General features: G+C 39.4%; 1 protein-coding gene across 1 annotated transcript in view; it reads left to right on the forward strand.

The window, feature by feature from the left end:
• Positions 1–14,329, forward strand: part of PTH2R (parathyroid hormone 2 receptor) — a 123,852-nt gene that overhangs the window by 103,309 nt on the left and 6,214 nt on the right. The window contains exon 12 of the mRNA XM_049888021.1: positions 12,009–12,103. Within this exon, the coding sequence (XP_049743978.1) occupies positions 12,009–12,103 (95 nt within the window). The remainder of the gene's footprint in view (positions 1–12,008; positions 12,104–14,329) is intronic.

Below are 14,329 nucleotides of genomic sequence, written 5' to 3' on the forward strand. Positions count from 1 at the left end.
AGACCTCAGGCTGTACAGAGGCTTTCTTCTGAGCAGAGAATGCTCTTCTCAAGACCCCTTAATTTACCTTTTTGCCGAACCCATAAAGCCTATTGTGCCATTTGTGTGATTCCTTTATGAAAGGCTGTTAACGTATCTACCAAAATGACTTAATTGTCATCCTTTGTGGGTAGGATTAAAGGTTGTACTTAGCCTGTTATTAAACTTCTTAGTATTACCTCCATTTTTTCGAAATTAGAAGGCTTTACCTTGTAATCAAGAAATGGGTATTTAGATTTTGAAAAAGTTATTAAGCTCTTAATTTTGTAATTTTCCAGGTAAACTTTTCCATGAATCATCTTCTATTAAAACATGAGGTGAGCAAAGTGTAATACAATGCTTTTATTTTCACTTTCTTGCTTCCCACGGAAGTCCTGTTTCTGAATTCAGTAAATATTTGGTTAAAAAGAAACCTGCTTCCGAATTGCATGCCGTGGCCATCCTTGACTTGCCAGCCAAACCCAGGCAGGCAGTAAGTCACCCGTTGCCGAGGAGTCGACTCAGACCCATAGTGACCCTATAGTCAGGCAGTAGGACCTGCATTTACATGTGAGGGTTTCTTCCCTTTGGGCCTGTGTGAAAATGTAAAGAGAAGGACAGCTCTGGAAACACCGGGGCATGATCTTCCTGTGCGTCAAATTTCACACGTATGTGGACACCGTGTAAAGGATGCAGGGATTCTGCAGTCTCTTGTGACTAAGGCCAAAGGTATCACAGACGAGCACAGACGCTGGGCTCGGCTGCCTGGGTTAGAATCCCAGGTATACCTTTTCTAGAGTGTGTGTGCTGAAATTTTATTGTGCAGGCTGGCCTTGGGCGAATTATTTAAACTTAGGGTCCACTTTGCCTTCTGTAAAATGAGGGTAATAATAAATGTCATCAATGATACAAGTTAATAATTGGACTGCATTTGGAACAGTGGGTGGCACATAGCACTATAAGTATTAACTATTATTATTTTTCATGTGTAAGAAGGCTTTTATTTTTCCTTTAGAATAGATGGCCAGTATAAGTATTATCACTCGCTATGCTCAGGCCACATTGTTTTCCTTCCAATTCCTTGACCTTGCCCGACACTGCCTTTCCTGTCCATTCCACATGCCGTTCCATCCCACTGGATGGCCGGGATGGCCTCCTTCTGCTCCATACTTTAAGTGTCATTTCTTCATCGTGACCTTGGTAATGCTGCCCATCTAAATTAGGTCACCTATTATAAGACCCTCAACGAGATGGACTGACACAGTGGCTGCAACATGGGCTCAAGCATAGTAATGATTGTGAGGATGGCGCAGGACCAGTTAGTATTTCGTTTTGTTGTATATAGGGTTACTATGAGTCGGAACCAACTTGATGGCATCTAACAACAACATCGTAACCTCCAGGAGTTTGTGGGTGGTGCAAATGGTTGACACACTTGGTTGCTAATTTAAAGGTTGACAATTCGAGTCCTCTCAGAGGCTCCTCAGAAGAAAGGCCTAGCGATCTACTTCCAAAAAATCAGCCACTGAAAACCCTATGGAGCACAGCTCTACTCTGACACACATGGAGTCACCATGAGTTGGAAACAACTTGATGGCAACTGTTGTGGTTTGGTATTATAACCCACAGACACAGTTAAGTTTTTCCTTGTTAACATTCATTACAAACAATTTATAATGTTTCTGATTGTTGAATCTCTGTCTTCTACATTAAACTGCAAGGCTTGTGTGGACAAGAACCACATTCTTCCTAAATTTCTGTCTTTCTAGAGCCTAGCAATGATCCTGGCACATAGTGCCAATAAATATTTGTTTAAAAAATAAAGCATGCATACAAAGTAGATATTCTGGGAGAACTGGCAAGAGGGGAGAGGAGAAAGAAAATCACAAAACAAGTCTAATTACAGACTTTCTGAGTCCATTTCAAACCATCTTTTCACCTTAGAGAGAAACTAAAGCACTTTTAGATAAAGGTCACGGGCCAGTGTGAGAAAGCAAAGACTATAACCCCTGTTTTTTAATCATTGGCTCAATGTCCTTTTTATTTGCATTCTAAAACATGTCAAACTTGCCCTTGAATTTGGGGGAGAAATATCTTTACATTTTTATGGCTACATTTATATTTTCTGCATATGTTAACCTTAGAATATAAGGTTTGTTTGTTTTCTAGTCTTACATTGCATGAAGCAGGGTCTTTTGCAAATAGATGTGACAATATATATTATCACAAAATTATTTGCCCAGGGTTTTAAATCTAAATTGGGTCCTTCACTTTATTTTTGCTTTGGATTTTACAATAGTATAAATTCTAATAGTTGGATATTATATGTCTGGAAGTAAAATCTGAAGGGATTTCTAAGGGATCTATGTGACAAATGAAATTTAAGATGGTAAAGGAGTTTGTAAAGGATGAGCGTTCGTAGTTCTAAGTTGAAGAAGTCATATCAAGGGGACTGAATTTTAGGGATAAACAGATTTCACTACAAATATGGATTTTGGAATTGTAGGAACTAAAATTGAATGGAGCACTGTTGTTTTCCATGTTTATTCACATGTGTTGAAATTTTCTGTATGAGAACTGGAGTCAATGGAAAACTTAATTTTTGTTCTGAAAATTAGTGTCTCCAAATGCAACAAATTGTTATTCACCTGCAATTATTTGATGTTGATTTGAGGGTGATTTTTAACTTCTGCTATGTAACGTGAATACATGAGAAGAGTATCTCCTGAGCGACAACAGCGTGAAGCATTGTTTTGGTCCGGGGCCTTCCAAAGCATCAGTAGAGGGAGCAGGGGTGCTTGGCCAGAGGGACAGGAGAAGCAGCAGGCAGGGCTTTATGGCCTGGCAGAGGTGGTAATGGTGAAGTGGGCAGATGCAATAAGTTCCTTGAGACATGAGGACCTGCATCCTCACTGGTGTTGACCAAGAGAGGCTGTAACAGTGAAAAAGAAAAAACCACAGACTCCATTGGGAGATTGCACAGACTTGCTCATGAGGACTTATGAGATGACCCCTGAGGATGCCAATAATATGGGGTGGAGAACAACTGAAACTTTCAATGAATGCATTTCCAATGTACCTCGAATTCACTAAGGTTTTCATTTTGGGGGCTGTTTTATCATTGCATTCAATCAACATTTTTTGGAAATTATGGATGTTCTCATTAACATAAAAGGGCAGACCCACAGATCTACCATAAGGTGTTAATTATGTATTCAATCCATTAGTCCCAACAATTAAAGTAGTTCTGCTCTGTGCCCACATGATTGTAAATGCAGTTAGAGACCAAAATCCTGTGGCAAGGGGTGGACCCAAAAAGTTTATATTATTATTTAGATTATCATCAAAATGAAAACATCAAATTAAAAAATTCCTACAAAGATCTCATGGACCCCTAAGAACATATTTGTACACTTGTGTTTGAGGAGAACTGTCTTGGATGAAGTGCTAAGTGCTTTACTTTGGAATCAGACCAGAATGTGGATCCTGGCTCCACTACATATTATCTGTTTGACCTTGGGCAAGTTAACTTACCCTCTTCTGTATAATGGGAAATATTGTACTTCATTCACACAAATGAGTAGTATCTAAAGTTCTTAGTATACTGCCTATCACATAGTAAGTGCTCAATAAATTTTAGCTATTAATATAAGTATTATTTTGCCTTACTTACAATTCTTTGGATGGAAATAAGTGAAATGGACTCTTGCTAGTGTAAGCAAAAAGAGATACTTTTGCTGGGATATGGAGGAGCCCACAGGACCAAACAGAGCGGTGAAGAACTAGGTTGAGGGAGGACAGGAGCCATGCAGCTACAGAGGGTCTGTCTCATTGTCAGGTACTGCTCAAAGGTCTTATTGGACTCTGCCCCTGGAAAGCATTCTTACCAGTTCCACTATTTTTGTCACTGTTCATTATTTTTCAGGCAGGAAGTTTTGGCCCTAATGGGGCCATGTGCCACCTCTAAACCAATCAATGTGGCCAGAGGAATCCAAATTTTTAAGTGTGTGTTGTTAGTTGTAGTTGAGTTGATTCCGACTCATGGCGACCCCATGTGTCAGAATAGAACTGCTGTTAAGGCATGTTGAGGCTGTGACCTTTTGGAAGCGTATTGCTAGGTCTGCTTCCGAGGTGCCTCCAGGTGGGTTTGAACCACCAACCTTTTGGCTAGTAGTGACTCGCTTAACTGTTTGTGCCCTCAGGGACTCCTTTTAAGTGTATTGTAAAAAACCAAAAAAAAACCAAACCTATTGCCATCAAGCTGATTCTGACTCATAGCAACCCTATAGGACACAGTACAACTGCCTCATTGGGTTTCCAAGGAGCGGCTGGTGGATTTGAATTGCTGACCTTTTTGGTTAGCAGCCACAGCACGCTGTAGCTCTTAACCAATGCACCACCAGGACTCCATATTGTTGTATAGTCCTATCTAATCGACTCTGATATCAATTATGATATTTTGAAGGTTCCTAGACTTCTATGAGAGATATTATACTTTTGCTGTAAAGAAGGAGGCAGGAATTAATGAATTGCACTAAAATGGGAACAAACAAACAAGACTGGCTCCTGCTAAGGTTAGCAGCAAAGGGACATCAGTGCTGCAGCAGCTGGTGGCCATGGGCAATCTGATGGCAATCAATGGCTTTTTCCTGTTTGGTGGTGGTAAACCTCACACATTCCATTCATATAAATCCACTCCTTTTGGACTGTCATAACGCTTCAAAATATTTTCCTCCACAATGTGTTGCTTTTTCTTAGGTGAATTGAGAAATGAATGTGCAGTAAGGAGAACTTGATTTTTTTGTTAAGGGACAAGGTGAATGTCATCAACAAAAAAGCTAATAAGCAGCCAATTTAGTGGAATATGTTTTAATATTGAAGGATAGAAATTTCTTCCTGATTCATTTTTCTTCTAGTGCACACATCTAAGTGATGTTTATATGATGGGAGTAATGAAATGGAAAATACCAAGCCCAGCAAAAGAAACTGAAATTGAAAATCAGGGCTGATCATTCATTAAGACATTAGAATTTATAAGCTTGCTTTTCTGCAGGCAGTAGTTTGTTTTCTGGCAATGCCTCAAAAGTAAGCCAGAGAATCAAAAAGAAGGGTCAAATTGGGAAGTGATTTGGAGTATCTTTCCTGACGTTAATCTGACACAAATGCTGAGATTTTTAAACTTAAATGAGTTTACAGAGAACTCTGAGTTTATGAGTTGCATTATTTATATTAATGGGTGTCTTAGTTATCTAGTGCTGCTATAACAGAAATACAAGTGAATGGCTTTAACAAACAGAAGTTCATTTTCTGACAGTTTAGGAGGCAGAAGTCTCAATTCAGGGTGCCAGGTCTAGGGGAAGGATTCCTTGCTGTGTTGGCTCTGGAGGAAGGTCCTTGTCTTTTTGAGCTTCTGTTCCCGGGTGATCTTCAAGTGGCTTGGCACTTCTGTTCCCTCTGCTCCACTCCTTTCACTTGCTTATCTCCTTTATATCTCAAAAGAGGTTAACTCAAGACACACCTTACATTAATCTTGCCTCATTAGCATGACAAAGACAATCCATTCCCAAATGGGATCATAACCACAGGCATAGAGGTTAGGATTTATAACACATATTTTTGGAGGACACAATTCAATCCATAACATTAGATATAGGAAAATATGAGGTAATAGTTATTATTTCTGTATTTGTCACTGACATTGTACTATTGATTTATGAAAAATTTGACTTCACACATATGTGAAGTAATATCAAAGTAAACTGATTCTCAAGGATTATACATTTCCAAAGGAATTATAGTGGTTCTGTTTGTTTGCCATTTCTTTCTTTCTTTTTTATTTAAATCTGGCTATCCTCTTACCCTGATTAAAACTCTCCCAGAGCTGCACTCTGCTCTTAGGCTCATTGCAAGTCTTTTTTAATTTTTATTTATTTTATTAATTCCCCATTCCTCTCTCCCTCAGGGCTCTGATAACCACTAATCTACTTTGTGTCTATGCATTTGCCTCTTTTAGATATGTCATATAAGTGGAACCATACAATATTTGTCATTTTGTGTCTGCCTTATTTCACTGAGTATGTTTTCAAGGTTCAGACATGTCATAGCATGTATCAGAACTTCATTTCTCTTTATGGGTGAATAATACTCAATTGTATGTATATATGTGTATACACACACATATATATATACACACATATATATATATACACACATACATGCACACCACATTTTGTTTATCCTTTTACATGTTGATGGGCACTTGAGTTGTTTCCACCTCTCGGCTATTTTGAATAATGCCACAATGAACATTGGTGTGCAAGTATAGTTTGACTCCTTGCTTTCAATTCTTTTGGGTATATGCCTAGGAGTGTAATTGCTGGATCGTATGGTAATTTAGAGACCATCTCAATAGTAGATTTGACATATTGAACACCAATGACTGAAGACCAGACAAGTTGTGGGATGACATCAAGGACATCATACAAAAACAAAGAAAAAGGTCATTAAAAAGACAAGAAAGAAAGAAAAGACCAAAATGGATGTCAGAAGAGACTCTGAAACTTGCTCTCTGATGTAGAGTAGCTAAAGCATATGGAAGAAACTATGAAGTAAAAGAGCTGAATAGAAGATTTCAAAGGGTGGCTCAAGAAGACAAAGTAAAGTATTATAATGAAATGTGCAAAGACCTGGAGATAGAAAACCAAAAGGGAAGAGCACGCTCAGAATTTCTCAAACTAAAAGAACTGAAGAAAAAAATCAAGCCCAGCGTGGGAATTTTGAAGGATTCTGTGGGCAAAATATTGAACAACACAGGAAGCATCAAAAGAAGGTGGAAGGAATACACAGAGTCACGGTACCGAAAAGAATTGGTTGATGTTCAACCATTTCAGGAGGTAGCATATGATCAAGAACTGATGGTATTAAAGGAAGAAGCCCAAGCTGCACTGAAGAAGGCATTGGTGAAAAACAGGACTCCAAGAATTGACGGACTATCAGTTGAGATGTTTCAACAAATGGATGTAGTGTTGGAGGTGCTCACTTGTCACCAAGAAATTTGGAAGACAGCTATCTGGCCAACTGACTGAAAGCCATCTGTACTTGTGCCTATTCTAGAGAAAAGTGATCCAACAGAATGCAGAAATCATCGAGTAATATCATTAATATCACATGCAAGTAAAATTCAAGCTGGATTCAGAAGAGGACGTGGAATGAACGATATCATTGCTGATGTCAGATGGATCTTGGCTGAAAGCAGAGAATATCAGAAAAATGTTTACCTATGTTTTATCAGCTATGCAAAGGCATTTCACTATGTGGATCATAGCAAATTATGGATAACATTGCAAAGAATGGGAATTCTGGATTACTTTATTGTGTTCATGAGGAACCTGCACATAGACCAAGAGGCAGCCATTTGAATAGAATAAAGGATACTGTGTGGTTTAAAATCAGAAAAGTGTGCATCAGGGTTGTATCGTTTAACCATACTTATTCAATCTGTATGCTGAGCAAATAATCCAAGAAGATGAACTATATGAAGAAAAATGGGGCATCAGGATTGGAGGGTGACTCATTAACAACCTTCCATATGCAGATGACGCAACCTTGCTTGTTGAAAGTGAAGAGGACTCAAAGCAGTTACTGATGAAGATCAAAGACTACAGCCTTTTGTATGGATTACACCTCAACAATGACATGGATTGACACAGTCGCTGCAACAATGGCCTCAAGCATAACAATGATTTGGAGGGTGGAGCAGTACTAGGCAGTGTTTTGTTATCCATGATAACTTCAATATTTTCTCCATTTATCATGATTTCATTTTACTTAGATCCACAATCAACACCCATGGAAGCAGCAGTCAAGAAATAAAATGACATATTGCATTGGGCAAATCTACTGTAAAGGACTACTTTATTTATTTATAATTTTTATTGTGCTTTAAGTGAAAGTTTACAAATAAAGCCACTCACACAAGAACCCATAATCACCTTGCTACATACTCCCAATTACTCTCCCCCTAATGAGACAGCCCACTCTTTCCTTCTGCCCTCTCTTTTCCTGTCCATTTTGCCAGCTTCTAACCCCCTCCACCCTCTCATCTCCCCTCCAGGCAGGAGATACCAACATAGTCTCAAGTGTCCACCTGATCCAAGAAGCTCACTCCTCACCAGCATCCCTTTCCAACCCATTGCCCAGTCCAATCCATGTCTGAAGAGTTGGCTTCGGGAATGGTTCCTGTCCTGGGCTAACAGAAGGTCTGGGGGCCGTGACCACCGGGGTCCTTCCAGTCTCAGTCAGACCATTAAGTCTGGTCTTATGAGAATTTGGGGTCTGCATCCCACTGCTCTCCTGCTCCCTCAGGGGTTCTCTGTTGTGTTCCCTGTCAGAGTAGTCATCGGTTGTAGCCGGGCACCATCTAGTTCTTCTGGTCTCAGGATGATGTAGTCTCTGATTCATGTGGCCTTTTCTGTCTCTTGGGCTCGTAATCACCTTGTGTCCTTGGTGGTGTTCTTCATTCTCCTTTGATCCAGGTGTGTTGAGACCAATTGATGCATCTTAGATGGCTGCTTGCTAGCATTTAAGACCCCAGATGCCACTCTTCAAAGTGGGATGCAGAATGTTTTAATAGATTTTATTATGCCAATTGACTCAGATGTCCCCTGAAACCGTGGTCCCCAGACCCCTGCCCCTGCTACGCTGGCCTTCGAAACACTGAGTTCATTCAGGAAACTTCTTTGCTTTTGGTTTAGTCCAATTGTGCTGACCTCCCCTGTATTGTGTGCTGTCTTTCCCTTCACCTAAAGTAGCTCTTATCTAATTAGTGAATGCCCCTCTCCCACCTTCCCTCCCGCTCTCGTAACCACAAAAGAATGTTTTCTTCTCAGTTTGAACTATTTCTCAAATTCTTATAATAATGGTCTTATACACTATTTGTCCTTTTGCAACTGACTAATTTCACTCTGTAGAGTACTACTTTAAAGTGTTAAGAAACAAAGATGTCACTTTTAGGACTAAGGTGCACCTGACCCAAGCCATGGTATTTTCAATCTTCTCATATGCATGCGAAAACTGAACAATGAATAAACAAGACCAAAGAAGAATTGATGCTTTGAATTATGGTGTTGGTGAAAAATATTGAATATACCATGAACTGCCAGAAGAATGAACAAATCTGTCTTGGAAGAAGTATAGCCAGAATGCTCCTTAGAAGCAAGGATGGCAAGGCTTCACCTCACATACTTTGGACATATTATCAGAAGGAACCAGTCCCTGGAAAAAGACATTGTACTTGGTAAAGTAGAGGGTCAGCAAAAAAACAAAGGAAGACCCTTAATGAAATAGATTGACACAGTGGCTGTAACAATGGGCTCAAAGATAGCAAGGATTGAAGGACCAGACAGTATTTCGATCCATTGTGAGTAGGGTTACTATGAGTCAGAACTGATTCAAGGGCACCTAGCAATATAATTCTATCTTTGCCTTTTTGAGAAACCACCAGACTGTTCCCCACCACTGCTGCACCGTTTTACATGCCCACCAGCAAACATCAGTGTTTCAGTTCCTTCATATCCTTGCCACCATTTGTAAACTGGGGACAATAATGCGATTATCTCATAGAGTTGTTGTGAAGACTAAGAGTCAATTCATGTAAAACACTTAGAGTAGTAAGCAGTCAATAATTCTTAGTTTCTAATTAACCTATAGCCTGTATTTTCCTAAATTATTTTAAGAACACAAGGTAAATATTTTTCACAGCTTTACTGAGGTCTAATTGACATGCAATAACTGCATATATTTAAAGTGTACAATTTGGTAAGTTTTGGCGTACATATTCACTTGTGAAATCATCTCCCCATACCTCCCAATTTGTGCCCCTGGGTAATTCCTTTCTCCCACCTTTTCCCCATCACCAAACACTGATCTGCATGCTGTCACTGCAAAATAACTGACAATTTCTAGAGATTTATATAAGTGGGATTAAATAATATGTACTCTTTCTTTTCTGGCTTTGTTCACTCAGAATAATTATTTGGAAATTCACTCAACTATTGTCTCTTGTATTAATATATGTGTACCTGTGCGTCTGTAATTTGTTTACCTATCTTTTAAGGCAGCAAGTTTCACTCACTCTTAGTTTTTTCCCTAATTCTTTTCATAATCTACTTGGTTACCATTAAATTCCCCTTCCCAGTTATTAAGCTGGTGGACTGGTTGGTGTATCGCATCTAATTAAATTTCTGAGGCTTTGCACTATTTATTTAGTGTTATCTGTTGACCCGAGGACAGAGTCCCTGGTCCTGGGTATTTTACTATGGGTGGAGCTTAAGGTTGGCCCATCTAAGCCATTTAAGCCTTTTCCAGGAACGGGGAAAGACAAGTGACAACTGCAGGTGGCTTTGCCACCTTCAGCTCCTTTCCACTTCAGATGTCACACTGTACTTAACACAGCATCACTCGCCTCACTCGCCACTATCTTCACCCATAGCTGCATGGGATTGTCAGGGACTCTAGTCTCAGGGAGAGAGGAACTAATGGGGGTGAAATAAGTTTGGCCATTCAGAAAGTAGCACTTGTGGGATAAATGAGCAGCTTCTCACCCTGTTATTAACAGATATTTTGTGTTTGTGAGCTAGGTTTGTACTGGGTTAGGATGGATGGAAATTCTCTACCTTCGTGTTTTGTATTTCTCTTATCATCCTGGACAGAAGGTGTAACACAGTGGTTAAGAATGCTCAGTATGGTATCACACAGACTTGGTTCAAATTCCAGCTGATAGCTGGGTAGCGTAGGTCAAATCAGTTTGAGCTGAGTTTCTCCATCCATAATAAAAATGTCTGCCCCATACTGATGTGAGGATTTAAATTAGGGAGTGCTCAATAAATGGCAACTATTATTAGCCCAGAAAGTTTATCCCTCCTTTTTTACCAGCTCATAGCACACCTCTGTCCCTTCCCTCATGTATGGGGCTAAAGAAAAGCCCCCCGTTTTTTTTGAAATTATTGAGAAGTGTCTGCAGGATAGTCAATGGTAGGATGGCAAAGAGGGCAATGGGGCTAAGGACTGATGCAGAGGATCAGCTGGTCTGGGGAGCAAATCACCCTGTGAAAGATATTCTCCAAATTCCAGAAAAGATTGAGGACTCTGCAAGACAAGTTATCCCCAGGAATGCAGAACTTGATGGATCCTCTCTTCTGGTCTCTGCTCAGCCTTGACGCAATGCCCACTCTTCACAACCCACATTTCATTTGTTCTTAAGTACTAGCACTTTCTGGACTGCCGACCTGAATGAGAGGACCCGATGGGCTCAGGCTTCTACTTTTTTCAGAACTCGGATCAGGGTCTCCTCGTTGATCCTTGAGTCCTTCCAACACAAAAGGGCTCATCCCACCAACATATTCCCTCCACCCTTTTTTTAAAGCCAGAACTTGATTGATTCTGATAATGCCCACGTGATAAAACTGCAGATTCAATTTAATTCTTTAACAATGAGTCTTTCTTACTCAGCAGCTTATTCATCTTTTGAAAAAGGGCCTTATATACTCTACCTCATACCTTTGGTACATCATATGAGACTCAGCATTCCCCAAACAACTCTACTATTCCTCTCTCGAAAATAAAGACAGAAGCTTGAATTTTACCTCAAAAATGGTGTTATGTTACATTTATTGAGTAACCATCATCCTTTGTCATGCCAGACTGCCACAGGGTTCCATCTGAGCTGTGGCTTGGAAGTTCCCTGGGGATTCTGGCAGATCATCCATTAGTACCTGTATCCGGTGATATTGAAACTTCTTACCTTTCTGTTGTTTTCATGAGAACAAATCAGGAATCACTAGCTTTGCAACATCTCATTTCAGATGCTCTCATTCACATTTATGGGATGAGTAATTTTCAGTTCTTGAATACAAGAAAGTTCAATTTATGTAAATTTGTTACGAAACACTTTCAACACTAATGTAATCATTCTTTGTAATGTTCTCTTTCAGCTGAATTTTATTCTCTTTCTGAATACAGTTAGAGTTCTGGCTACCAAAATTTGGGAGACCAATGCAATTGGGTGTGACACCAGAAAGCAATACAGGTAATTCCAGGACAGGTGTCCATCAAAAAATTTTGTTTACTATTTAAAGAAACAGATACCGATTAATTGGAAATGTCTCTAAAATGTTAAATTTGTGAATGTGTATTTTTTTTATTTAGTTCAGTGTGATTTATCTGAAAAGTAAACATATTTTTATGAAAATATAACCCCAAACCTTCCCAATGTGCTTAAATTCTAGGTATGTTTATTTGAATCTGTTCTTAGCAGATTGAGATTTTTCCCATAAACCATTTGATCCCACAGAAAGTCTCTTGTTGATAATTTTGGCAGACAATTTTATCTGCACTCTAAAAAAATATGTCATAACTTAAAATCAAGAAAGTGGATTTACTATATAGTCCTCAATCTTTCCATGAAATGGGTACCTACCAAATGTAAATTTTTTAGAACTTTCAAATGTGCTGATGGAGTGGGGTCTATTGTTCAATCTTTGATAAAGAAAAGGGCAAACTGAATGTTTGAGGTCATTATCAAAATATTTAAAGGTGTGTCCATTCTACCAATGATCATTTCAGATATTCTGACTAAGCGTGGCCTTTATCCAACTGGACACATATAGTCATCAGGTGGATGTGGGTCAGTCTTTATAATCCCCAATGCAGGTAACTCTTTCTGCCTCTCGTTGTGAAATGCTGTCTCAGATACAGAAAGGAGGAGTGTTCTCTAAATCCTTTGTTGAATCATTCTCCTCCACTGTTTGGGCAGCTTTTACTATCTGGTAGAAAAGGCTACAGATATGGGCTAGAGTCTAGATACTAAGCACAATATGAACAAGGTGTCAGCTGCTAGCTCGATTATTTTCAGTGTGCTTCAAGTGCTAGCATTATAAAATAAGTTGTGTGTACGAGTTTACAGCTAAGAGCCTATGCTATACTACTATTTGTCTAATCTCGCAGCCGTCAGTGATGACAAACGCCAAAAGGTGATAGAACAATGAAAGGTGTAAATAGACTTTTGTTCTTCCCCATAAAATGAAAAAGCACAATGGTGTTTGAAATCTACTTATTTCTGGAGTTCGGAATGGTGTAAAACTTGCAGCTTTAGTAGAAAGTTGCCTGAGAGATTTGAGAAACTGAAGAAACAAAAGGTGACTTATCTTAAAAAGAGAAAGAGAACATAACAGTCTTTTCAGTTCATCCATGGGGGATTAGCTCTCTGGGAACAATGGAAGAGAATCTTTCATTAGGATTGAAATCCTTTACTCTTCAGATTTCCGAAGAAAGTTTAGTCTCGTGGACAGAAGCTTATTAAGTTTGTAGTGATCAGTTAGAACAGGTCTAGAGTTACAGGGGAGCCCTGGTGGTACAGCGGTTAAGAGCTCAGCTGCTAACCAAATGGTCTGCAGTCTGAATCCACCAGCTGCTCCTTAGAAACCCTATGGGGCAGTTCTACCCTATCCTATAGGGTCGCTATGAGTTGGCATCGACTTGATGGCAATGGGTTTTGGGTTTAGAGTAATAGGAGTCAGGGAAGATATTTTTCAGCCAAATTTTTTTTTTTCATAGCTGAAACATATTTAATATTTTTAATAATGTCCAAAGTTAAACTACCAAGCTCACACGATTGTTGGTAGAATTCAGTTTGTGTGTGTGTGTGTGGGTGGGTGTTTGGACTGAGGGCCTATTTTCTTGCTGGCTTTTGGCCAGATGCCACCCTCAGCTCCTTGCCATGTAGGCCTCTCAATGGGGCAGCTCACAACTTGGCAGCTTGCTTCATCAAACCCAGCAAGGGAGACATTCCATCACCTTTGCCAAAATCTATTAGTTAGAAGCAAGTCCCAGGTACTGCCCATATTCAAGGGCAGAGGATTAACAAGGGCATGAATACCAGAGACTGGAATCACTGGTGCCCATTTTAGAGTCAACCCATCACATTGGCAAAATGCTGATTCCTCCAACTACACAGGGAAATGTTTATAAAGAGACAATTAAGGGAAACAAACAAAACTACACACACACACACACACAACTACACAAAAATGATCTCTAGGCAATTTGAGTTAGAGTGCTTGACATCTAAAGAATATTCAGAGAAGGCAAGAAGAATTTAGGGATTGACTACACCCAGTAACAACAACAGCTCATGAGAAAATACAAAATGTCTCAGGAAATAAGCATAATCAATGATAAATGGGGATTCAAGAGTAGGAAGAAAGAAACTAGGCAGTAATTGATTCTAAAAACAAACAAAACAGGAAAATGCTGC

The sequence above is a fragment of the Elephas maximus genome, chromosome 6, assembly GCF_024166365.1.
Source record: "Elephas maximus indicus isolate mEleMax1 chromosome 6, mEleMax1 primary haplotype, whole genome shotgun sequence".
Taxonomy (NCBI): domain Eukaryota; kingdom Metazoa; phylum Chordata; class Mammalia; order Proboscidea; family Elephantidae; genus Elephas; species Elephas maximus.